Source organism: Taudactylus pleione, unplaced genomic scaffold (assembly GCF_031769625.1).
Source record: "Taudactylus pleione unplaced genomic scaffold, aTauple2 ptg000051l, whole genome shotgun sequence".
NCBI lineage: Eukaryota > Metazoa > Chordata > Amphibia > Anura > Myobatrachidae > Taudactylus > Taudactylus pleione.
Window position 1 is genome coordinate 5491306 of NW_028284453.1, and position 23932 is coordinate 5515237.

General features: G+C 45.4%; 1 protein-coding gene across 2 annotated transcripts in view; it reads right to left on the bottom strand.

The window, feature by feature from the left end:
- Nucleotides 1-4719: 4719 nt before the first annotated feature.
- RIC8A (RIC8 guanine nucleotide exchange factor A) overlaps nt 4720-23932 on the bottom strand; it is a 70474-nt gene continuing 51261 nt past the window's right edge. For both annotated transcript variants that reach the window (XM_088462654.1, XM_088462655.1), the window contains 7 exons: nt 23649-23743; nt 21716-21866; nt 21037-21132; nt 19498-19642; nt 11840-11984; nt 8067-8186; nt 4720-5876 (listed from right to left, as the gene is read on the bottom strand). In XM_088462654.1, coding sequence (XP_088318780.1) covers nt 5756-5876; nt 8067-8186; nt 11840-11984; nt 19498-19642; nt 21037-21132; nt 21716-21866; nt 23649-23743 — 873 coding nt within the window. In that variant the 3' untranslated portion in view covers nt 4720-5755. The remainder of the gene's footprint in view (nt 5877-8066; nt 8187-11839; nt 11985-19497; nt 19643-21036; nt 21133-21715; nt 21867-23648; nt 23744-23932) is intronic.

The window sequence follows — 23932 nt, forward strand, 5'->3', positions numbered from 1 at the left end:
TGTGTGTACTCACTGTAGATGGCAACCGAGTAGAGGCACTGTTAGACTATGGTAGCTTGGTGACACTTATAAAAGCTGAGCTGGTGAACCCCTTGAGGCATACAGGGAAAACTGTTGGTGTGACCTGCATACATGGGGATACTCGATATTATGTTACGGCCGAGGTGAACATCGAGACACCATGTGGCTCTGCTATAGTTTCTGTGGGTTTGGTGCATGGTCTGGGGTACGATGCAATATTGGGGAGAGACTTTGCTCACTTCTGGAAGTTGTGGGAAAGCCGTTTTGTTCCAGAGGTGAACAACCCCGATCCATTTGAGAAGGTTGTCGATGTAGTGGAGGAGGGAGTTTCTTCTGAGTCAGAGTTATTCCCTTTTTCTACTATGGTTGGCGAACTAGAGAATGCGGAGCGTGACGGTGGCCCGCCAACTGATGTGCCTCCCATTGAGGTGGGAAGTGTTGTTGGGCCAGGTGATCGTCTGCCTGATTTAGAGGTCAGAAGAGAGGTCTTTGCCGTGGAGCAGTTTAATGACTCTACTTTGGTAAAAGCCAGGGAGAATGTAAAAGTAGTTGATGGTAAACCCGTAGACCCTGATAGTCCTTTGTCCTATACCCACATGGCAATGTGTCAGGATTTGTTATATCAGGTGACTAAGAAGGGGGAAGATATTGTGGAACAACTAATAGTTCCCAAAGCTTACAGAAGAACAGTGTTGGATCTGGCCCATGGTCATATAACGGCAGGCCATCTAGGGGTAGAGAAAACCACTGAGCGAATAATGCAGAGGTTTTTCTGGCCCGGGCTTCATAAAGAGGTATCTGACTTTTGCGCATCCTGCCCTGAGTGTCAGTATCATGCTCCCAGGCCACATTTTAAGGGTCCACTAGTTCCATTGCCTATTATAGAGGTGCCGTTTGAAAGAATAGCGATGGATTTGGTTGGACCCTTAATGAAGTCTGCCAGGGGACACCAGTATATTCTGGTCATAATGGATTACGCTACCAGGTACCCGGAAGCGATCCCGTTGCGCAATACGTCAACCAAGACCATTGCCAGAGAGCTAGTTCATGTCTTTAGCAGGCTGGGTATACCCAAGGAGATACTAACTGACCAGGGTACACTGTTTATGTCAAAAGTCATGAAAGAGTTATGCCGCCTGTTCAAAATTGAACAGTTAAGATCTTCGGTTTATCACCCCCAAACCGATGGGCTGGTCGAGAGGTTTAACAAGACGTTAAAACACATGCTTAGGAAAGTGGTCTACAAGGATGGTAGGGATTGGGATTACTTATTGCCGTATTTATTGTTGGCCATAAGAGAGGTTCCCCAGTCCTCCACCGGGTTTTCACCCTTCGACTTGTTGTATGGGAAACACCCAAGGGGGTTACTAGACATTGCCAAAGAGACATGGGAGGGGCAGTCTAGTTCTTACAAAACGGTGATTGAGTATGTTTCTCAAATGCAGGAGAGAATTGCTGCGGTAGTGCCGATAGTGAGAGAGCACCACGAACAGGCTCAACAGAGGGTATACAACCGCAATGCCCGGTTACGCAGCTTTGCTCCTGGGGACAGAGTGTTAGTGTTGGTTCCCACTGTGGAAAATAAACTTTTGGCTAAATGGCAAGGGCCCTTTGAAATCTTAGAAAGAGTGGGACAGGTCAATTACAAAGTTTACCAGCCGGGGAAAAGAAAGCCGGAACAGATATACCATATAAATCTGTTAAAGCCCTGGAAAGATAGAACGGTACTGTCGGCCGTCCGAGCCCCTCCAGTAAATCCAGGGCCCTTAGTTCCCGAAGTGACAGTGGCAAAAACCCTGTCGGCAATTCAACAACAAGAGGTCAAGGAGTTTCTGATCAGAAATAGGGTGCTGTTCTCTGACGTACCTGGGAAAACCTCGGTCATTAAACATGACATAATCACTGACCCAGGGGTTAAAGTTAATCTAAAGCCCTATAGGTTACCAGAAGCACAAAGAGAGTCGTTGTCGAAAGAAATTAAAAATATGCTAGAGTTAGGGGTTATTGAAGAATCACATAGTGAATGGTCAAGTCCCATTGTGTTGATTCCAAAGCCCGACGGGAGTGTGCGTTTCTGCAATGACTTCCAAAAGTTGAATAGTGTTTCAAAATTCGATGCCTACCCGATGCCAAGAGTGGATGAACTGATTGAGAGACTAGGGACGGCAAGGTATTTAACCACTCTTGACCTAACCAAAGGGCATTGGCAAGTATCGTTAACCGAGAGCGCCAAACAAAAGACAGCTTTTTCAGCGCCAGAGGGCTTGTTTCAGTACAAGATGTTGCCCTTCGGGGTACATGGGGCACCTGCTACCTTCCAAAGAATGATGGACAGGATTCTAAGGCCCCATAGACGGTATCGGCTGCTTATCTGGATGACGTGGTCGTTCATAGTCCTGATTGGCAGTCTCACTTACCCACGGTACAAGCAGTGTTGGACTCCATCTATAAGGCAGGTTTGACAGCCAACCCAAAAAAGTGTTGTCTAGGCATGGAGGAAGTAAAATATCTGGGATACACCATTGGCAGAGGCCTGATAAAGCCTCAGCTCAATAAGGTTGATGCCATACAAAACTGGCCACGGCCTCTGAATAAGAAGCAGGTGAGAGCCTTCTTGGGAATTACGGGGTACTACAGGAGGTTTATACCCAACTTTGCCACCATGGCAGTCCCACTGACTGACCTGACCAAAGGCAAACAAAAAGTCATGGTAGAATGGAGTCCTGAGGCAGAGAAAGCTTTTCAGGAGTTGAAAGTAGCGTTGTGTTCCCAACCAGTCCTGATGACTCCTAATTTTGAAAGGGAATTCATAGTACAAACCAATGCATCAGAAGTAGGTATAGCAGCGGTCCTGTCCCAGAACAAGGAGGGTGAGGAAAACCCTATTTTCTATCTTAGCAGAAAGTTGAATGTACATGAGAGAAACTATGCCACAGTGGAGAAGGAGGCGTTGGCCATAAAGTGGGCGTTAGAGGCTCTCAGGTACTACTTGGTTGGAAGAAAGTTCAAATTGATCACTGACCATGCCCCTTTGAAGTGGATGTCCGAAAATAAGGACAGTAATGCGAGAATTACGAGACGGTTCTTGGCGTTACAAACTTTTAAATTTGCAGTGGAACACAGGCCAGGAAGCCAGCTGGCCAATGCAGTTGAATTGTCACGCGTTCATTGTTTGGGGGCTTCAGTTGTTCCGCCCCACAGGTCGAAACAAAGGGGGGGGGATATGTGATAGGATCACTGGTAAAGTGGTCTGTGGCAGGTACATTTGTCCCAGATTCCTGTCTTATGTGTTCTAAACCCCCAGGAGAAAGTCTGCAGGGTAGCAGGCTTGAGTCTCGGCTTTTTGAAAAGCCGGTTTGGGACCTGGGGGTTGTGGGTGAGAGGAGAGGGAGGGCTCCACCCACGGCCACTCCAGGTTTTGGTTCTCGCAGCCTGGTAACAGGCTTGTTAGGGTTTCCACCTGAGAGTGGCCAATATAAGCCTAGTGTGTTTAGGGCTTAGTGTCTCACCTGGGAGAGCAGGCAGGGAGTTTGCTCAGAGACACTTGAAAACCTAACTGTGAGTGTTGTGCTGTGCCTTTGTTGCTGGTGAGGGCATTAGGCCCTGCCTGGTTCTGGTAGTGAGGGAACCACCTGTGAAGTTAGTGCCCCGACAGGGCTAGGATTTATGTTTATGTTTCTTTATGTTATTTCTGACACTGTACAATAAAGACTGGCGCCGACCAGCTTGTACTCGCATCCAGACTGGTGTGTTGCTTCCCTGCTGCTGTGTGTGTGTGTGTAAGGAAGGAGTCCTCTACCCAGGAGAGGGACCCCTAATCTGACTGTGTCACAATATATATATATATATAAAAATAAATATACACACACACACTCAGTGAGCCACTTAAAACTAGCCCGTATCAAGCATGACTTTGCAGCAAAATGTAAGGTACAATTAATACGATAAAGAAAGAAATAAGAAACTACTGTAGTACTTACTTATATTTTCATAATATTAAATGCTTGGTTCTGAATTTGAAGACACGCACCATTAGAGAATGCACTAACCACCAACAGTTGTGTGTACGAGGTTGAGACAGGCACGCCCTGTAATATTAAATTAGGGACATGCTACCCAAATGTTATAGGGTTCAGAGATTTCGCAGATTTAGCACAAAGCACTCTGATTTAGCAAACCAGAGTGGTTTTGCATTGTAAAAAAAAATTGATGTTTTAAGTCTTGCTGCAAAGTCAGCGATAACGTTTTCAGGGGTCTATTTACTAAGCAGTGTTAGGAGACAGAGTGAAAAGTGATAAGGTGCCAGCCAATCAGCTCCCAACTGTCATTTTTCAAACACAGCCTGTGAGATGACAGTTGGGAGCTGATTGGCTGGCACCTTATCACTTTTCACTCTGTCTCCTAACACTGCTTAGTAAATACACCCCTTAGTCTTGCTGCGAAGTCAGCAATATCTGGGCACCCTACCACACTTGTCCATAGAAGTCCAATACCACTGATCGCTGCACTAGTATAGCCATCATGCCAACCCTAATGAAGGTCCTTCACATGTGGCCAAATCAGACCGACACTTGGTACAAGCGACCAGTTCAATCCCTTTAGGTACAGCATGCCCCTGTCCATTGACACATACTCACATAAAAAAAACCAAAAACAAAAATACTTTGAAATAGTTGCCTATTTTTATAAAATAGATCATTGACAATTTGCTACAAGTTTTTATTCAGTGTTTAGAGCATGTTCAGTGTGGCAGGTCTTTCTCTTTGTTCATAGTCTGATCATTCGGAGACAAGTCTAGCGAGACAAGGAAAAAGTGATACACCAGAGACATTGCTAATCTGTCACAGACATGAAATATTGCGGTTCTGAAGCCGTACATCCGTTGTGATTGGAACATTCTGTGGGCGCCCAGCTGCAACAGCTTTCTCATGATCCAGAGCCTGGAGATGACCGCTGCTACTTACATTTTAGATTAATCACCAGTTCATGTCCCTTTGAAGTGAAGACCACCTTGTGTTTCTCCCGACAACGTGTAAAGGAATTGAGTCTAGACAACATCTTTGTGACTAAGTTGCCCGGCATAGGAACTGGATATAAAACTGCGCTGAAAGCTTTTAATATAAAGTATATTTTTAGCTGTGATGTGGTTCAATTGTGTACACGGTGTAAGCAAGAACAATTGCCTCCCCCCCTTCTGTTGTGTGCTATCTTCCTGGTGGAGAAAGTTTGACAGTCTACAACTACCGTAATGGCAAACCATTAAATACACTTCTGGGGCATTTTAAAGTTTAACATCAAAACAATCACTGTGTCTTCTGGAGACAGTGTACAAACGAATCTCTTTCATTGTGCAAAAGCACTGCCCTCTAGTGGGGAATGCTTGTTTTGTGCTAACATCCTTGGACTTCTGAGAAGAGGACAACACTCACGAGCTGGAAGAAAGACACATCTACGTAAGCAGAGCAGCTAGCACTCAGTGCCAAGTCCCACGGGCAGCTGAGTTTCACATCTTCATGTCCTCGATGGCTGAAGGTGCTCCTAGAAGGAACGTGTTACACTACAAGTGTCAAAGTGACCGATCTACAGCCGAGGCCTCAGAGATACATCTACAGTAATCTAGGTTTGGTTTCCCTTGTGGTTTATGGGATCTGAATAACTGTCTGCGGTTCTTATTCTCCGGCTCGGCTTCTGCGTGGCTCGGAATCTAGACCGTGCGCTTCTCTTGTGAGATGGATCAGTCGGAGTCCGTCTCCAGGTCAGAGGACTCCTGCTGCTGTAGCATCTTCTGTGCAGCTTCATCTAAAGGCTCCAACCTACCATCAGATGTCACCCCCATTGGCTGGATGATCTGTTCCCTGTTCCGATAATAAAAAAAATATCTGGTTGTTTATGGGAATACCTTGGATTCATTTATATTGTCCAGCATTGTGTCTATATCTTATTATTTTGCCATAACTCTTTTAGATGGCAGTCAATCTACAATGAAAAGGTTGACAGTGTCTAGGTAGACACCAAATGGTTGACAAGTACAAAAGGTCAACAGGGATATATTATCGACGGGTGCACAATGTCAACATGATCAAAAGGTCAACATTAAAATGGTCAACACAAAAATGGTCGACATGTTTTTGGTTTTCTTTTTAGGCTAATGGAGCATACACACGGTCAGATTTGTCAGATGAACGATTTTACCACAGTTTTGAACGATTTAACGATTTTTGACTGCATTAAAATGAATGGAATCGTCCAAGTCTGACTGCAAACACATCAGATGTCAGATATCGTTATCTGACAAACGGGAACGCGCATCGTTCATCGTCCATCGTTCAGGCATGTCAGATATGTCAGATTTTCCTTCAGATATGAACGACTGAACGATTTTTAAATCGTTATCGTTCAGATCTGAAGGAAAAATCTGACAGTGTGTATGCACCATTAGGCACTGACCAACCGGTTAGGGTTAGACTCTAGCAGGGATACTTAGGTACTTACCCCGACGGTTTGGGTTAGGCACTAGGATGGACGGTTAGGCTTAGGTACTTACCGGTTAGGAACTAGGAGGAATGGTTAGAGTTGGGCACTTACCCAGACAGTTAGGGTTAGGAACTAGGAGCGATGGTTAGGCACTTACCGAAGGGTTAGGCACTAGGAGGGACTGTTAGGGTTAGGCACTTACCCCTATGGTTAGGCACAGTGGCGGTTCTAGGGGTGGGCTAACAGGGCCGTCGCCCGGGGCGCCGGCCCCTAGAGGGCGCCACTGAGTCCCCAGAAGGTAAAAAAATAAAAAAAAATCCCATAATAATAAAAAAAAAACAGCGCCGGTCTCCCCCGCGTTGCCGGGCGCCCGCTGATATTTGTTATCAGCGGACACCCGGCTCCCTCCCTGCAAAGGCAGCCGAAGCTCACTCCAGAGCTCCGGCTCCAGCAGAGAGCACCATGGGAGGGACGTCATGATGTCTCTCCCATAGATCCGTGGTGGAGCCGTGGTCGGACCGGACGGCAGCGGACGCAGGAGCGGGGCCTAAGGTAAGTATTGTGTTTGTATTTTTTATTTTTCAGAAGGGAGGCATGGGGGCATTACTACTGGGAGAATGTCTATAAGGGGGCATTACTACTGGGGGAATGTCTATAAGGGGGCATTACTACTGGGGGCATGTCTATAAGGGGTGCATTACTACTGGGAGCATGTCTATAAGGGGTATTACTACTGGGGCATGTCTATAAGGGGCACTACTACTGGCGGCATGTCTATAAGGGGTATTACTACTGGGGGCATGTCTATAAGGGGCATTACTACTGGGGACATGTCTATAGGGGGGCATTACTACTGGCAGCATGTCTATAAGGGGTATTACTACTGGGGGCATGTCTATAAGGGGCATTACTACTGGGGACATGTCTATAGGGGGGCATTACTACTGGCAGCATGTCTATAAGGGGTATTACTACTGGGGCATGTCTATAAAGGGGCACTACTACTGGGGGCATGTCTATAAGGGGTATTACTACTGGGGGCATGTCTATAAGGGGCATTACTACAGGGGACATTACTACTGGGAGCATGTCTATAAGGGGCATTACTACTGGGGGCATGTCTACAAGGGGCATTACTACTGGGGGCAACTGTGAACTCTCGACCTGAGCTCCACAATGTCTAGAACCGGCCCTGGTTAGGCACCAGGAGGAAGGGTTAGGGTTAGGTAAAAATGGGAGGGGTAGGGTGAAGATTATGGTTGGAAAACAAAAAACCCATGTGTCGACCATTTTTTTGTGTCGATTGTTCCAACGTCAACATTTTGACCATGTAGATGTACCTGTTGATCTTCATACATGTCGACCTTTTGTACCTGTGAACCTTTAGTACCTTTCGACCTATTGCTTGTCTACCATTTGGTGTAGATTTTTTGACTATCTAAAAACTGTTGAAAGTTTAATCCACACCCAACTCCTACATATTAAAGTCACTGTACTTACTTACATTAATATGCATTCATTAAAGTTTTGGAGACACGTTCTATGGACACTATATTACACAGATCTCTCACCTAGATAACTTGTCAAACATGCTGACCAGCTTCATAGCCTCATATTCCTTCTGCTCATCCGTCATCCCATCCATAGGGTTGGGCTGTTTCTCTTCTACACGTCCCGTCACGGGGTTGATGCTACATAAGTAGGCAAAAAAGAAAACACGGTCTTCAAGATGTACAAACAATACCATGGAATCAGCAGCAACATATCGCCGCTATCTAAAAAGCATTAATAATAAAGCATTAATAATTCACAACAGCTACTCCCGAAATAACCACCGTGTTCCAAATAGTGGGATTTATTGCTGCAAAGCGTGAACTGATGCTTATTACAGCATAAAGCAGAGTTCTTGTCTAAGAGGCTGATTCAGCAGAGAACACTGCAAGTGCACAGCTGATCGCAGATTCCTGATTATCGGTAATCTGCGCATGTGCAGGACCCATTCTGCAAGTGTGCAGAATGGGTCCTGCATAATCACACGCAGACCCTTCAATGCTTCTGCCTTACTGACAGAGGCATTTAAGGGGTAGTGCGAGGGCAGGGTCGGCCGGTGTTCCCAGAAATGGGGGTGTATCCTCCCCGTTTTCCGGGAGTGGCAAGCCTACGCTCTGCGTCGATCAGAGTCCTGGGCTCGCAAGCCGGCCAACCTGAGTAAGTTGGCTGGAGGTCCGGTGCCATCCACGAACGCGACCATCAATGGTCGCGATGGTGATCCCAGCCTGCAACCTCCATCGCAGTGCTGAGATCGCAAATGCAGCAGCTAGTGTCGTACACCTCCTGCTGCATTTGCATTTTTGCCGGGATGTAATTGCAAAGCTGCCTGCGTGCATACATCATATCTATAGCCTGCGTGCATACACCATATCTATAGCCTGCGTGCATACATCATATCTTTAGCTTGCGTGCAGCTTTGCAATTGCGATCCTTGCTGAATCAGGAAAAAATGATGTTACAACTTGACGGTTTCCCGACCGCTGAAATCCTTGCGCTACACTCAATAAATAAATATAGTTTTCCCACTCACAGCTGCTAATCCAATCAGCCAGTACCAGCTGCCTAGTTAATTCTCAAAACCAAATAAACCCAAAAGATTTTTGGATTGCGCTTCAGACTGATGCTTATTAAAAATGACTACAATATAATAACCACTTGACTTTGAAACAAAATATTTAGACAAGGGTTCTCTTAGTAAAATAGAACAAATGTAATATACATATTCAAAGTTAGCAATTTTGACACACATGAGATATAACAAATCTACCACATAGTAAAACATACATGTATAAAATAGTGGGCCTCATTCAGAGGCGGTCGTGGGATGCAAGCGGTTGTTCTGAAACAGGGCGGACGCTTGCATCCTGAACGGCCGCCTCCATGTCGGTCGTTAGGCTGTGACTTAACACCCACAGCTCTAACGACCGCTAAGGGTGATGGTCGCGATGGTCAAGACCATCGCGACCATCGGGGCTTACGACGAGACCCTAAGGTAGGGACTCGTTAACCTTAAGCCCCAGGGAGCTTCCTGCTCTGTTTGAGCAGGAAGCTCCCCACTGACATCACTGATGATGTCAGTGGGGCCGCCCCCAAACGGCAAGCGTTCCGACAGGAATGCCTCCGTTTGGCCGGGCATGCCCCCGGCCCGCCCAGCAAACGGAGCGAGCGGTCAATCAACATCAACAGCTTGCCCCGTCTGCTACGAGACCCCTAACGACGGGTCTCGTGCATGCGCACGACGGAGCCGGCTCCCTCGTGCGCATGCGCACTGAGAGAACATCGACCCGGTTGCGAGCTCGTAGAGCTAACGACCGGGTCTGAATAAGCTCCAGTGTCCCTTGGACTTCAATCAGTCCTTGTATAAAACGATGTGAAATATGAAACAAGGTAACTTTTGAGTATAAATCCTCACTAATTTATACTCAAAATCCTCAACTAAACTATCACAGTCTCTGTACATATAGTATGTACATATAGTGTGTACATATAGTGTGTACATATAGTGTGTACATATAGTGTGTACATATAGTGTGTACATATAGTGTGTACATATAGTGTGTACATATAGTGTGTACATATAGTGTGTACATATAGTGTGTACATATAGTGTGTACATATGGTGTGCACTGCTCACTGGCAAGCTGAAAAAGCACAAACTGAGATTCCTTTAGCTTAAGTGCACGGGATCAAGAGGAAATGCTTTCACTCAATGGCCCTAATCCTGATATGTCTCTGATTCAGCATTTATCTATATGCTGCTTATACGCACCGCAGTTGCTAATATCAGTGGTGATATGTAAAGGTGTGCATTCACATTGCGATCGCAGCCTAACATAAGGACACCCACTTCCCCTTTCTCACATCCGTATACTTTGGCAACATAGCAAAACAATCGGTAACATCGGACCCATACGAACAGTTAAGGCAGGTCAGACCTCACTCAGGAATTGCAACTATGAGGCCTCAGGCTGCGTATGGTATCGCAGTGGCAAATTTATGCACGCCCCTGCAACGCCATCCCAACGCACTGGCATGCCTGCGTTCAGCCAACCACCCCCGTCACCCCCCTCAAACGGAACTTCCTATCAATCACTCTGCCATGGAACTGCGTACACATTGCAATCTCATTCCCGCTCGCAGTGGCTAGTTCGCGCATGCACAGACCGTGAAAAATTGGCTGACTGCGCGCGTCTTCGCACTAGCAATCCGCTGAATCAGGCCCCCAGTGATTACTTTCCTCAGTCATTACTGACCAGAGCACCCGCACTCCTGAAATGTGCTTCACATGAGAAAATCAGTTATTGGGATGGGAGATAAACACTGTGGAGCGTAGCAACGAAATCCAAGGCAAAAAGTACTCAGGAAAAAGGTCAAAGGCTACTCTGAGGGCTATTGAATGAACTTGTGGTTAGCAGGGGTTCCATTACAATGGGGGAAATTCAATTCAGCCAGATGCTGAAGAGCTCCGGGAGAGGGGATGTAGTTCGGAAGCCGACGGTCTAAATCCCGACCGCCGGCTTCCAGACGTTCTAATCCCGGCGTGGTACTATTGACAGGCATCTAAATATAACCAGACGCCGGAAGACCGACACCCGGCATCCCAATCGAAGGGATGCCGGGCGCGGGGGGGGTTTAGGTTAGGTTTAGGTCTTTCGGGGGGGACTTAGGGTTAGGCTAGGGGGGGGGGGGGGGTAGGGTTAGGCACCCCCCGGGGGACTTAGGCGCCTGTGTCCTGGTCTGCATGTGTTCGCATCTACACGACTATACGCCCTATCTGTACTCGTCCTATATTAAAGCAGCCCTTCTGTGCCCCAAGGTGCCTCTATAGGCATACGTGGGTGTAAGTATCATGCAAACCTGCATAGGAGCTTATATATGCACCATTTGTTCTTAGCGAGTGCAGAGTGATTTCCTGCATGATATGCGATGCTGATATAATGCTCTGCACCCTGTCCCTTGTGTGATTTCATGAAAGAAACACAAAGCATATAGAAAATAAAGTCTATAATGCATGAGACTAATCAGTCTTATGTAGCGTAACTTTGGAATATGTAACGAACATTTATTTGTTTTAATTTTGTTTAATTCACCCTCTAAGATATGGGACACTGCAAAAACTAAACATATTTCACACGTTCCCTGCTATGCGAACCTGCCAACTCTTCTTCTGAACCAGTGGTCGCCAATGTGTTGCTTACTCTATGTGTTGTTAAATTACAGCTATTACCGTCATCATTCACACTCGCCCCACATGGTACTCTGTTGGACACAATGAGTCGGGAGCTGCACTCACTTAGGTTTGGCTTCTCTGTATTCTTCTGTATCTGTGTCTTCATCCTCAGAATATCGCCCTTCTCCGCGTCCGCCTGCCAACAGTCCGCGAGCAGCAAGTAGCCCAGCGGCATTGCCATATCCTGTGTATTTCACAAAACGGGACACTGTGCACCAAGACAGAAAAAAAATCAGCCATGTGAAATAATGCCAGAAGTCATATATAGCAAATGGTTTTAGAAAAAATGCGATCAACAATTAAATAGTCCCTGTTTAGAGATAGTGAATCAGTATGATTTACCGCCGGACTAACCTAACCCTCCCCCCTTGCGGCTGTCCGCGCCCGGCTTACCTTCGATCGGTAAGCCGGGTGTCGGGCTCCCGGCGTAGGTCTAATGACAGGCGTCGGGATCTCGACGCCTATCATTTGACACTTGCCGGGATTAGACAGTCGGGAAGCCGGCGGTCGGCATTGCGTCCGCCAGCTTCCCGACTGCTTCCCAGAGATAGAGATACAAAATGGATCATGAACTTCTTCTGTGAAAGGTCCTCAATGCTAGCTAGAGGTTTGTCCTTTTTCATGTTGTTTTACTTATGCAACTAGGATATTCCTTTCTGATGCTATAAGAAAACACAAGGGATCGCTAATGCAACTATGTAAGCAGATCGAGCGATTGTTAGCCATTGCGCATGCGTTTAAATCTGCACTGCGCTTGCGATCGCACTGCCATTACGCACGCACAGAGGAATCCTTCGCAGAGTGACAGGCTGTGAGCGTTTGGGGGTGGGATTGACCGGGGAGTGGTCGGAAAAACGCAGGCGTCCCTATCCGGTTGAACGCTGTTGCTTGGGCATGCATAAATTAGCCACAGCAATTGCATACGCAGCTTAAGAACCAACTACGTGCAAGGAGACTTGCAGTGTCTGCAGCTGGTCATACTTGGTGTAAATGCTGCTTGCCTGTGTGATGTGCATCGATGGTACCGTTGTTTACACAGAAGAGCGACATGGGACGGATATGAGAAAGCAGCAGTGGGCGTTTTTATGCCGGCTGCTTTGGCAAGCATTAGCATATTTTCGCCGCTGCGTTCCGTGCGATTTCGCAGCTGCAAACGCAATAGCGGTCTTTACTGAATCAGACCATAATCACATAGTGGTAGTAGATGTTTGATAAGGTAGCTTGCACATATTAAAGGACTGCTAGGGAAAAGTGCAAAATGACTTCTTTACACAATATTTTCTGCTGGATATAAATCCTCAATCTTTGTAAAAAATCTTCAGTTCTTGCAGAATAACTGACTGAGGAAACCAGTGGTGAAACGCGTTGTTACTCCTCTTACCCCTTTATTTCTTTTACTATTTCTATCTTATTTACTACTTAAACCACTAGCAGTATAATCACTATATAAGGATACTTATACTTCTATTGCTGCTATTTTATTGCCAGATGTATGTACTCACAAATCTATGTACTTGTGCCACACTCTTGCATGTTACCTTTGTCTAACCTCCAGCCCAAACCAGATGTCCACCCTACCTATATATTGACCCCCAATTTGTTACCTCCATTCATTTCCTCTGCATAGTATCCTTACCTAGCACCTTTACCTGTCTTACCCCCATCACCTACACTTTCCACAATTGTACCAACCAGTCTCCCAGGAAGATACTAAGGGGTCAATTTACTGAAGGTCGATGTTGATCCATTTAAAATCGATCTAAATTGAACAACATCGATGGGCTTTCCGAATGCAAATTCTGCATATTTATCATCCATAGGGTTTCAACTTCAATTGATAAATATGCTGAACTAGCGTTCGGAAAGCCCATCGATGTTGGTCGATATAGATTGATTTTATATTAATATCGACCTTTAGAACATTAACCCCTAATAGTCTGACTTTCTGCTACATTTACCTCCTTCCATTTCCCTATACCATCTACACACAATCAATCTATCCTGCTCTAATCTTCCTCACACATAATCAATATATACAAACCAGTATTCATACTAAACAACTGTGTCGTCGTTTGTAGTTGGTAGGTTAGGGATCTAGGTATACCTGGTTGAGATGGGTAGAGAGGGTGGGGGCTGGGGGTATTTTTGGGGTTATTGTATGGGATTTTATTTTGTGTTTTTATTTTTTGTCATTGCCATGTTTTACTCACAACTGTTATGCCTCTATTTCCTGTATTCTCAATTCCTATTGTGCCTTTTTTCTGCTGTGCCTGCCATGTCTTGCTGGGTGCCTCAACCTGTGCTGTTTCAGGTGTCTGTATCTCCTCTTCCCTCTGGTGTATGGCTGACCCCATGATGTGTACTAGCTTAGGTCTCCCTCTCCAAATTCTCTCCTGGAATGTCCGAGGCCTCAATGATCGGGTCAAGCGCTTCTTAGTTTTGAATCAGATGAAGGCAGCTCAGGCTGATATTATTTGTTTGATGGAAACACACTTAGTGGGAGGGAAAGTAAACCTTGGATAGGCTGGGCCTATCACTCCACACACTCCTCGTATTCCAGAGGAGTGTCAGTCCTTGTCCGTAGATCCCTCGGTTTTGTGCTTGATGAAGTTAGGGTTGACCCCTTGGGTTGATATGTTTTCATACGGACATCTATTCTCTCCTCCCCACTCCATTTGTTTGCTGTTTATATTCCCCCTACTTATAGTAGTGAGGTCCTGAAAAAGTCTGCCGAATTTCTTTCTTTCTCCCGATACCCCGGTTATTTGTGTGGGGGATTTTAATAATGTGTTACACCCTGCCCTGGATAGGTGGTGTGAGTGTTCAGTTGTGTCTGGTCCCTCCCCGCACTCTTTTGCCAATTTAGTGGATGAGCTTGGTTTGGTGGATATTTGGAGGGTTCGGCATCCTCACCTGGCTCGGTACTCTTGCTTTTCGGCCTCTCATCATTCCTTTTCTAGGATTGATCTCGCTCTGATATCGGGGAGGCTGGTCCCGCAGGTTGTAGAGGTGGAGTACCGGTCCTGTGTGTGTCGGATCATGCCCCTTTGCTATTGACTATTGATGTTGCTGCTCCACAACGTCACTCTTTTTGGAAGCTCAACCCTTTCTGGCTTACATTAATGGGTGCTGGCTCGGAACTGGAGTCCGAATGGTGTGATTTTTTTTCTCTGAGAATACTGGTTGCGTTTCCTTTGATATTTTGTAGGATGCCGACTGTCCTTCGCGGTTCTTTAATTGGGAGGGTGATAGGTATCAAAACTTTTCATAGGAAAAAGGAAGCGGAACTGGAAATCTTGAACAGCAATATTTGTCCTCTGGCTCTACTATTACTAGATCCTCCTATATGGAGGCCGCTAAAGTATTATATGATTTCATCTTAGATAAGTCCAGGAGACGCTTGTTATTTGTACTCCTCTACACCTGCTATTATGAATGTGTTTTATGAGCATTTTGTTAGTCTTTATTGTTCCCAGGCTCACTATACTTTAGAAGAATTATTTGAATATTTGGGACATATACCCCTCCCATCCATTTCCCCGGACAGTAGAGCATTCCTTGACTCCCCGTTTACTTAAGAGGAAATTGGGGTGGCTGTTTCTTCATTTCCGAAGGGTAAGGCCCCAGGGGTGGACGGGATTCCTATTGAGTTTTATAAGAAACATGCCCTTTTCTTTTTCCCTAGACTCCTTGACCTTTTTAATGAACTGTGTGACCTAGGTTCTCTTCCCCATTCTATGACAGAGGCCATTATTTTTATGATCCCCAAGTCCGGCAAGGACCCTCTTGATCCTGGCTCTTATCGCCGATCTCCCGAATTTCCGCAGATGTTAAAACTCTGGCTAAAATGCTTGCACTTAGGCTTAATAGGGTAATTGGTGAGGTGTACATTCCGATCAGATGGGTTTTATGCCGGGGAAGTCTACCTCACAGAATCTTAGGAGATTGTATTAGATTTTGCAGCTGGCAGACTCTGTGGATGATGGGGCACTGGTGGTATCCTTGGATGCCGGCAGGGCCTTTGATTCTGTGGAGTGGCACTATCTATGGGAGATCCTGCATCGTTTTGGGATGGGATCTATATTTATAGCCTACGTTAAATTACTATATTCTTCCTCTCTGGGGCGGGTCTGTATTAATGGGTATGTTTCTCCTTCTTTTCGCCTCTCTAGAGGTACTAGACGGGTTGTCCTCTTTCTCCGACCCTTTTTGCCCTGGCCATTGAACCTTTAGCATGTCTTATTAGAAGTCACCCTGGCATACTGGGGATTCAGATACAGCAAAGGGTTGACAAGGTGGCTCTCTATGCAGACGACATGCTGTTGTTCTTGCCTGATGCATCAGAGTCTTTGTTCGCCCTTCTCTCGGTGGTGGATTCTTTTGGACAGTTTTCTGGGCTGCACATTAACTGGAATAAATCATGCATTCTTCCTGTTCATGGCCCTTCCTCTCCTGCTGGGGCTGCAAATATTCCTTTGGAATGGACCTCCAGGTTTAAATATTGGGTAACGTCATCTATGTCGGATTTTGTCCCACTTAATGTCCAGCCACAAATGGACTTCCTGAAGAACAGCGTTACACGTGATCATCACTTCCGGGTATTATAGGAGTGATGGGACGCGGATGGAGTGTGCGCGCCATTGAATGGAACGCAGGCAAGGTATTTGCATGGAAGGAAGGGAATACTAATGGTGTGCGTCACTTCCGGGCACAGAGAGGAATGACGCAAACCGGAAGGAACGTGCGTTCCACTGGATGGAACGCACGCCGTTTATTTATATACTTTTTACGGCTTTCCACAAGCTGGGAAGTGGAGATTATATATTATAAGTATTACTTGGACACTTAATTGAAGGAGGAAAATAAAACGGAAAGTAAGTAAATTTGTTATTTGTTTTTTTGGGGGTTAATGAAGAATCCACCAATGGAAATAAATTTAAGGGTATATAAGGAAGTAGGAGTCATTACAGTAGTTACACCTTGATAAAGGCTCCTTTAGAGCAGAAACGCATTGGTGAGCTAGCAGAGACTGATAAGGATACCAGGCGAAGGGGCTAGAGGACATCCACACAAAAGACCAAGGGTTACACGGACCCATCCCGGGAGGTGACTGTTTATACCCTATACCTGCTTTATTGGGTGTGTGCTGTCCTACACCCCATTATATCTGGTACGCTGCTTCTCTGTTGGATGTTTTCTTTTTGGATATGTTTTAAAAATAATAAAGCTGTACTTCACTATATATACCTTTATATACCCTTTTTTTGAGGAAAATATCATTGCCCCTGTGAAAGGAGGGTTTTCACCTTTAATAGGAATACTTTTTAAGAACAAGAGGAATACGAGATTGTCTATCAAGAGGAATTTCCTGATCAATTAACCATTCGAACAGTTGTTATTTACTCCAGAGGAGCGCATGTGACCGCAAGTACTGTGTTATAATGCATTCTTCCTGTTCATGGCCCTTCCTCACCTGCTGGGGCTGCAAATATTCCTTTGGAATGGACTTCCAGGTTTAAATATTGGTTAATGTCATATATGTCGGATTTTGTCCCACTTAATGTCCAGCCACAAATGGACTTCCTGAAATCTAAGTTGCATGTCTGGAATAAACTTCCCTTGACCGTTACAGGTCGGGTGAATTTGATTAAAATTATTGTTCTCCACAAATTTTTGTATGTTTTTCAGCAGGCTCCTATTTATATTTCTCCTCGTATATTCCGACTGATCGATAGTTATCTTTACTCTTTAGTTTGGGTAGAAAAACAACCTCGCATTAAACTTAAGACCCTATGTGGGCCAAGAGTGTTGGGTGGCCTAGCACTGCCGAATTTCCGCCTTTATTATTTGGCCTCTCAGTTTGTACATTTGCGGGGGTGGGTTTTGGGGCGAGGGGGGCCAGGATTTGCCTACTTTCTTGGTACATACTGTTTCTAGAAGATGTTCCTCTTTGCAGCTCTTACTTGACAACAGATGTCCTAGGGGGGGAGCTCTACTGGTCACACAGGCTCATACATTGTGGAAACAGGCCTGTGCTTTAGTGGGGGCAGAAGGTATTGATCCTGATTTGTCTTTACGGCATTCTACCGCTCTTGGAGAACTGGCCCTACTTGATGGCAGCTCTCTATGGTCCAGGACGGGGGTCTTCTCCCTTGGACATTTGTATAGTGATGGGGTTTTTAAAACCTTTGACACTGTTAAGACTGAATTTGGGGTCCCGAATTCTATGTTTTTCCGCTATTTACAGCTACGTCATGCCCTATCCGTCCAGTTTTCTTCTGGCCCTACACAGTTTGCCCCTGATCCTGTTAGGGCTTTGTTGCAGGCGACTAGTGGAAGGAGAGTGACTTCCCGAATTTACTCTTATCTCCTTACTGTTAATTCAGATGACGCCCTAGCATCGCTTAGACTTAAATGGGTGGATGATTTGGGTCCTTTAGAGGATGAAGAGTGGTCTTTAATGATGAATAGACCTCTGTCTGTCACCTCTGCAGTGCGATTTCAACAGATTCAGTTCTTTTTATTACACTGGGTGTATCTTACCCCCTTGCTACTGAGTAGATTTGGGTCTGGTGCATCTGATAGGTACCCTAAATGTTCTGCTCCTCAATGCTCATTTTGGCATCTCCTCTGGGAGTATTCTGCTTTCCGGGTGTTTTGGTCCCAAGTCACCATCTGTGTCACCAACATGGGTGGTGGTATTCCCCTTCTATTCCCTAAAATGTGTATTTTTGGTTTGGGTCTCATGGTACAGGGTTCATCGTTTAACGGGTCAATATATAATAAATGCTATGACTCTTGCCAAGGTTTGTATTGCCCGCACTTGGATGGCATCTAGGGGCCCTACGTTTGCTGAGTGGTGTGGGCTGATGAATGAAGTAGTGGGGCATGAACTATTTTTATATAGTAAGCGTAATTGTATTCTCAAATATGATCGGATTTGGGGCTCATGGACTGCTTCTTCCTATTATGTTGCTGGGGGGGGGTACCGGACGCTGAAGGGTTGGCACCCAGCGGGGCGGCTCAATAATGTTTTGGTATTCTGAGTTTTTCTTTGTGATTATTCTGTTTTTTTTTTTTTTTAGGAAGGCTGAGAATTATTTTGGGCAGAAAATTCTAATTTGTTGTATTTATTATATATTGGATATGATCCTGTATTTGTATTAATGTATCGATATGGTATTGGTTGTATATTATGATTTTTGGCTGATATATATATATATATATATATATATATTTATATATACAAATTTTTTTTATTTTTTTTGGGGGGGGGGTTTATTGGGGGTGGGGGGGATTTTGTTTCTTGTATTGTATTTTCTCTCTGTTTTGGAAAGTTTTATAAATAAACTCAATTTAAAACTGTGTCGTCCACCGTTCACATTACCTTCTGTCACAGCCCATAGCAGCTCAGATCTGCCACCACCTATTCCGTTCTCCTAGCCATGGAACCAGATGGCATACCTCGCCCCCACTATCAATGTACCCCTGCCCCCATGCTCCAAAAACCACAACCATCACCCAGAGGCAGCAGACAGCTACACATGGCTTATTGTTCAGGTCTACAAGGTGGAGGAACCCGTGTTACTGGCAGTACACACACAATCTCCAACAACAGCCTAGCGCATTAACGCCCTCTAACAATTTTGTACAGATGACGGGTACAAACCTTTACTTTCCAGTATTAACCCATCGGCCAAAGCTCCTCTAGTGTCACTCACCGTTTTCTTTGCAAAGGACAAAGAGGAATTCGGCAGCGCAGTGTTTCACATCCGTGTCTACGTGGGTCATTAGACGAACCAGCTTGTTGCGCAGGGTGTTCCCCACCTCGGGGCGGTTCTTTACATCTCTCAGAGGGGGTAAAACCTGTAAGTAAGAAACACCTTAACATAACTAGCCCTCGGATTAACATGGATTTGTGATCACTTGGTGGGGCTCCCCTATTAGAATTTTGGATTGTGCTGCAGCCCCACCCCTGGAGCCGCTACTGATCACAACTAAACATTAGCCTTTCCAGGCTTTAAATATCCAGATTCTATAACACCAAGGGGTCGATTCACAGGCGAATGCAGAACCGCCCGCATCTGCTTCTATTGGCGACCACTCGTCTGCTACTGTATGCAAAGTCCTTCCCTTGTGTACATCTGTGCGTCCATATGTGCAAGGACTAAGGCCCCCACTGTCCATGTCCGCAGTAATACCGATTGGTGCATCCTTAGATGCCACCATCAGTCGCACCATTGGAGCTTGCGCTAGTCCCATGGCAGGTGCAGCTTCTCATCTGTGTATGGCCTCCTAAGCGAGTGGTTGAGCGTCTGTGAACGCAACCCCTTTCACCGTAATGCCCGGGACACCCCATAAGTCGCCCATAAGACGGACCTTCTCCATGCGTGTGCTAAGCCACCTCCGTCACTGCCCGCTACATTCTCAAAACACTTCTCCCTGCGCCCACTTACAATTAGATCTGCGACCGCACGGGCATTATTGAGACGCATGCGCGACAGCAAGAAACCACTCCACTACACCAGCAGTGTGCCACCTCTGAATCAGGTGACTTTCCAAACTGCGGGCAATAGACTTAAGGTTCGTGATGCACGGTTTACTTTGCTATTTGACCAGATAGTCACTGAAGGGGGGAACACTGACATGGGCATTAGCGGTGGTGGGAAGTCCGTGCATTGGCCAGCAAAGGATTAGGACCCAACTCTGTCCTTGGCAAATTAAAGTAAAATAACTAATTAACGGCACACACAGCAACTTATTAATATTGATGATCTGATCCGAATCCCCCCATACTCTCCTAACGCTCTTTGGTTGGGGGACTTCCCCTCTAGAGGCACAAATGTAATTGGGGTGTTCTTAGGTAAATCTATTATTTGTTTATATTTGTAATTATATGTATTTGTATTATATGTTTTGATGATTTGTCCTTTGGGGGGCTGTCCCGAGTCGTTTACACCCCAAAATGACGATTTTGCACTTTTTTTTCACCTGCTATTCATAGGAGATACTTTTCCGCCTATTACATTGCATCGAGTTTCCGCTTAGGCGAAATCGTCCTGGAATTGAATATGGAGATACTTGAAAACAGGCAGAAAGTCTGAGTCTGCGGAAACTTATCTCCAAACGGCACTTTTCGCCTCTAATTGAATCCGGCCCTTAGATGGGAATTTAGAACCATTGATCTGGAGTGAAATTAGGGTATCTATAGTTATTTAGCTATATGAAGCTACTGACCGCCTGACTGGCTATTGTCTCACCTTAGTGCGGAGGAACTTTCGTGTCTCACGATGGACACGTGAACTTTCCGTCAGGAGATTCAAGACCGGGGTCAGCGTCTCTCGTAACTTGTGGCCCTGCAGCGGCAAAATGTAAATAGACGATTATTGCAGGAACTAAATGTGTCCTCGTTATAGTTAAATCAGTTAAACTCTAAAACGGTCATTTTTAAATGCGAAGCGTAGCTTAAAAATTCACTATTGTCACTATTATCTTCTCCCCGTCCACCATGCCTCTGTTTAGTTCATCTGTGCTCACTAAAAGACCGCAAGCTGATCACTCAGGCTTCTGCGCTGCTCCACAGAGATTAGATAGAAGTATAAAGGATTACTATTCTATTTACTATAGGCTCATTTATGTCGGCATTACGTATGCTTTGATATATACTAATGTTTGCATTAAATCTCCTCAATAAATACGTTTTGAAAAACTCCATTCAATGATGCTGCTACGCGGCACTGATAGAACAATATGGGGAAGCCAAAGGTTGAGTGGTTGCAGCACACAATATTTCACCCATGTTATTACACAAACATCCAAGATGAATGGGTCCTATGTATGTATGTATGTATGTATGTATGTATGTATGTATGTATGTAGCAGTGCTGAGACCCCGCCCCCCTGCACACACACATTTATGGTTCTCTCCTCCTCACTGACCCTGTCCAATCGCCTGTCCAGGAACTTGAGCAGAACCTCCACTGTGTCCATATTCATTCCCATGTATTCCACAGAGCCCAGGTCCACCTTGGGGGTCAGGAGCACATCCAGACACATTAGCGGCAGGTTCACTAGCAGGTTCACCGTGTGCCTGTATATAGTAACAGAAATAACGAGGTTACCAGCTCTGGATTAGCAGCCCGAACATCAGCCCCCGTAAAGGAACACTATCATGTAATAGCATCTTATTTTATTATTATTATTATTATAATAATTATATCAGTGCCACAGTAATAAACAATTTTATTTTATTACCATCATTTATTTCTATAAAGCCACCAATTTATGCAGCCCTGTACAGAGACTATATGTCATGCATATCATTACCTGTACCGTTGGGAGTTTACGGTCTAAATTCCCTGACATACAATTGCACACATACACCCTAGGGAGATTATTGTAGCCAGCTAACCTGCCAGTATGTTTCTCTGCAGTGTGGGAGGATTTACACCAACGCAAACTCGGGAGAACATACAAACTCCACACAGATTGGGCACCTGGTCAGAAAGGCATCCTGTGTAAATAGACCCCTCCTGCTGGCTTCCCCGATCCATTGCTGTGTCTGAGGGCGCAGTATCGGAATAATCTGCATGACCATCGGATCATCTGTATGACCATCGGATCATCTGAGTAACCCTCAGGATGGTCAGGAAATTCATGCAGCTGAAACCAATGAAGTTGGGTCCGCCACTTGCTTCAGCACGCCCAGAAAAAGGGTCTGTCACACCCCCTTTCGCCACACTCAACTGCAAGCAGCATATCAATTTTTCTCCAGCGTTTGGGGCACTGCGAGGACCCCGGATCTGCACTTGCGCAGTGCGGCTTATGCGTAGATCACAAAACATCGGAGAAGTACATATACACCCGAATTACGTATATCTATGAAGCAGGCCGACTATCCGACCATTAGCGATAATGCTCAGGAAGTAATGTCAGCGGCTCAGGGAAAACTACAGGTCATATAAATTAAGGTAAAGAAGAAACCGTAAAAGAGAAACTGCAGAAGCAATAGCCACAATGACTGGGCATTTATGTGTGCACACAAAGAGAAGAGAATCTAGCAACTATTAGCTTCTAAAGGTTAGGGCTCATCGTACATTCTAAATATACAAGTCTATTTGTTAGATTGTCTCCCACTAATAACTAGACATAGTATTAGTAGGCTATCACCAAGTATAGTCACTTAGGGGTCTATTTACTAAGCAGTGTTAGGAGACAGAGTGAAAAGTGATAAGAAAGTGATAAGGTGCCAGCCAATCAGCTCCCAACTGTTATCTCACAGGCTGTGTTTGAAAAATGACAGTTGGGAGCTGATTGGCTGGCACCTTATCACTTTCCACTCTTGACTCCTAACACTGTTTAGTAAATAGACCCCTATGTGCCTCAGTGGTGCCACTGATTCTAGTGAATCCACACCCGTAAGCTACACACCCCGCGCATGCTATACACCCCGCCGGCTACACACCCCGCATGCCTCCGCTCTTCCGGGAGGAAGCACGAGACTGCCACCTTAAATTAATGGAGGGGTACATACACATTGGCATTTTTAGTGTGGTTCTCCGCTGGTGGTATTACTGTTCGTCACTGATCTCTATGGTAAAGTGCCATCAGACATAAATCGACAGTTGCTGAAGTGCTGACTGGATCATTAACACTTGGGGGGGAAAAAAAAAGTATTTTTAATTATCCCGCTCTTTAGAAAAAAAACCAAATATACAAGAGGACATTTACCATACAGAACGGTGATCCCTATAATTAGATCAGCTCAAGTCCGGTTCACAATGCCTTGGGACACACCTGAATGCCACCAGAAGGAAACTGCACTGAAAACTCTAGTGTGTACATACTCACTGTGTCAGCTCTGGAATCTCACCCATGGAATTCCTCCGTTCGCTCTTCTCCGTCACTTTGCCTGAGCAGGCAGTGCCTGAGGATGGCCGCCAGGTGGCGATAGAGAGCTGCATCTTCCTGCAATCAGGGAGAGGAGCAGAGTTAATAAATGTATGTTACAGACCTGACAGGCTACTAGGTATATAAAGTTAGTGCAGTCACTGAATTACTGTTTTCTAAACCCCACTTATAAAAGGACTCCACAGTTTTGGGACACTTCCATAAAATTGAACTGAGATGTCGGACATCATATTTAGGTTTGCTATA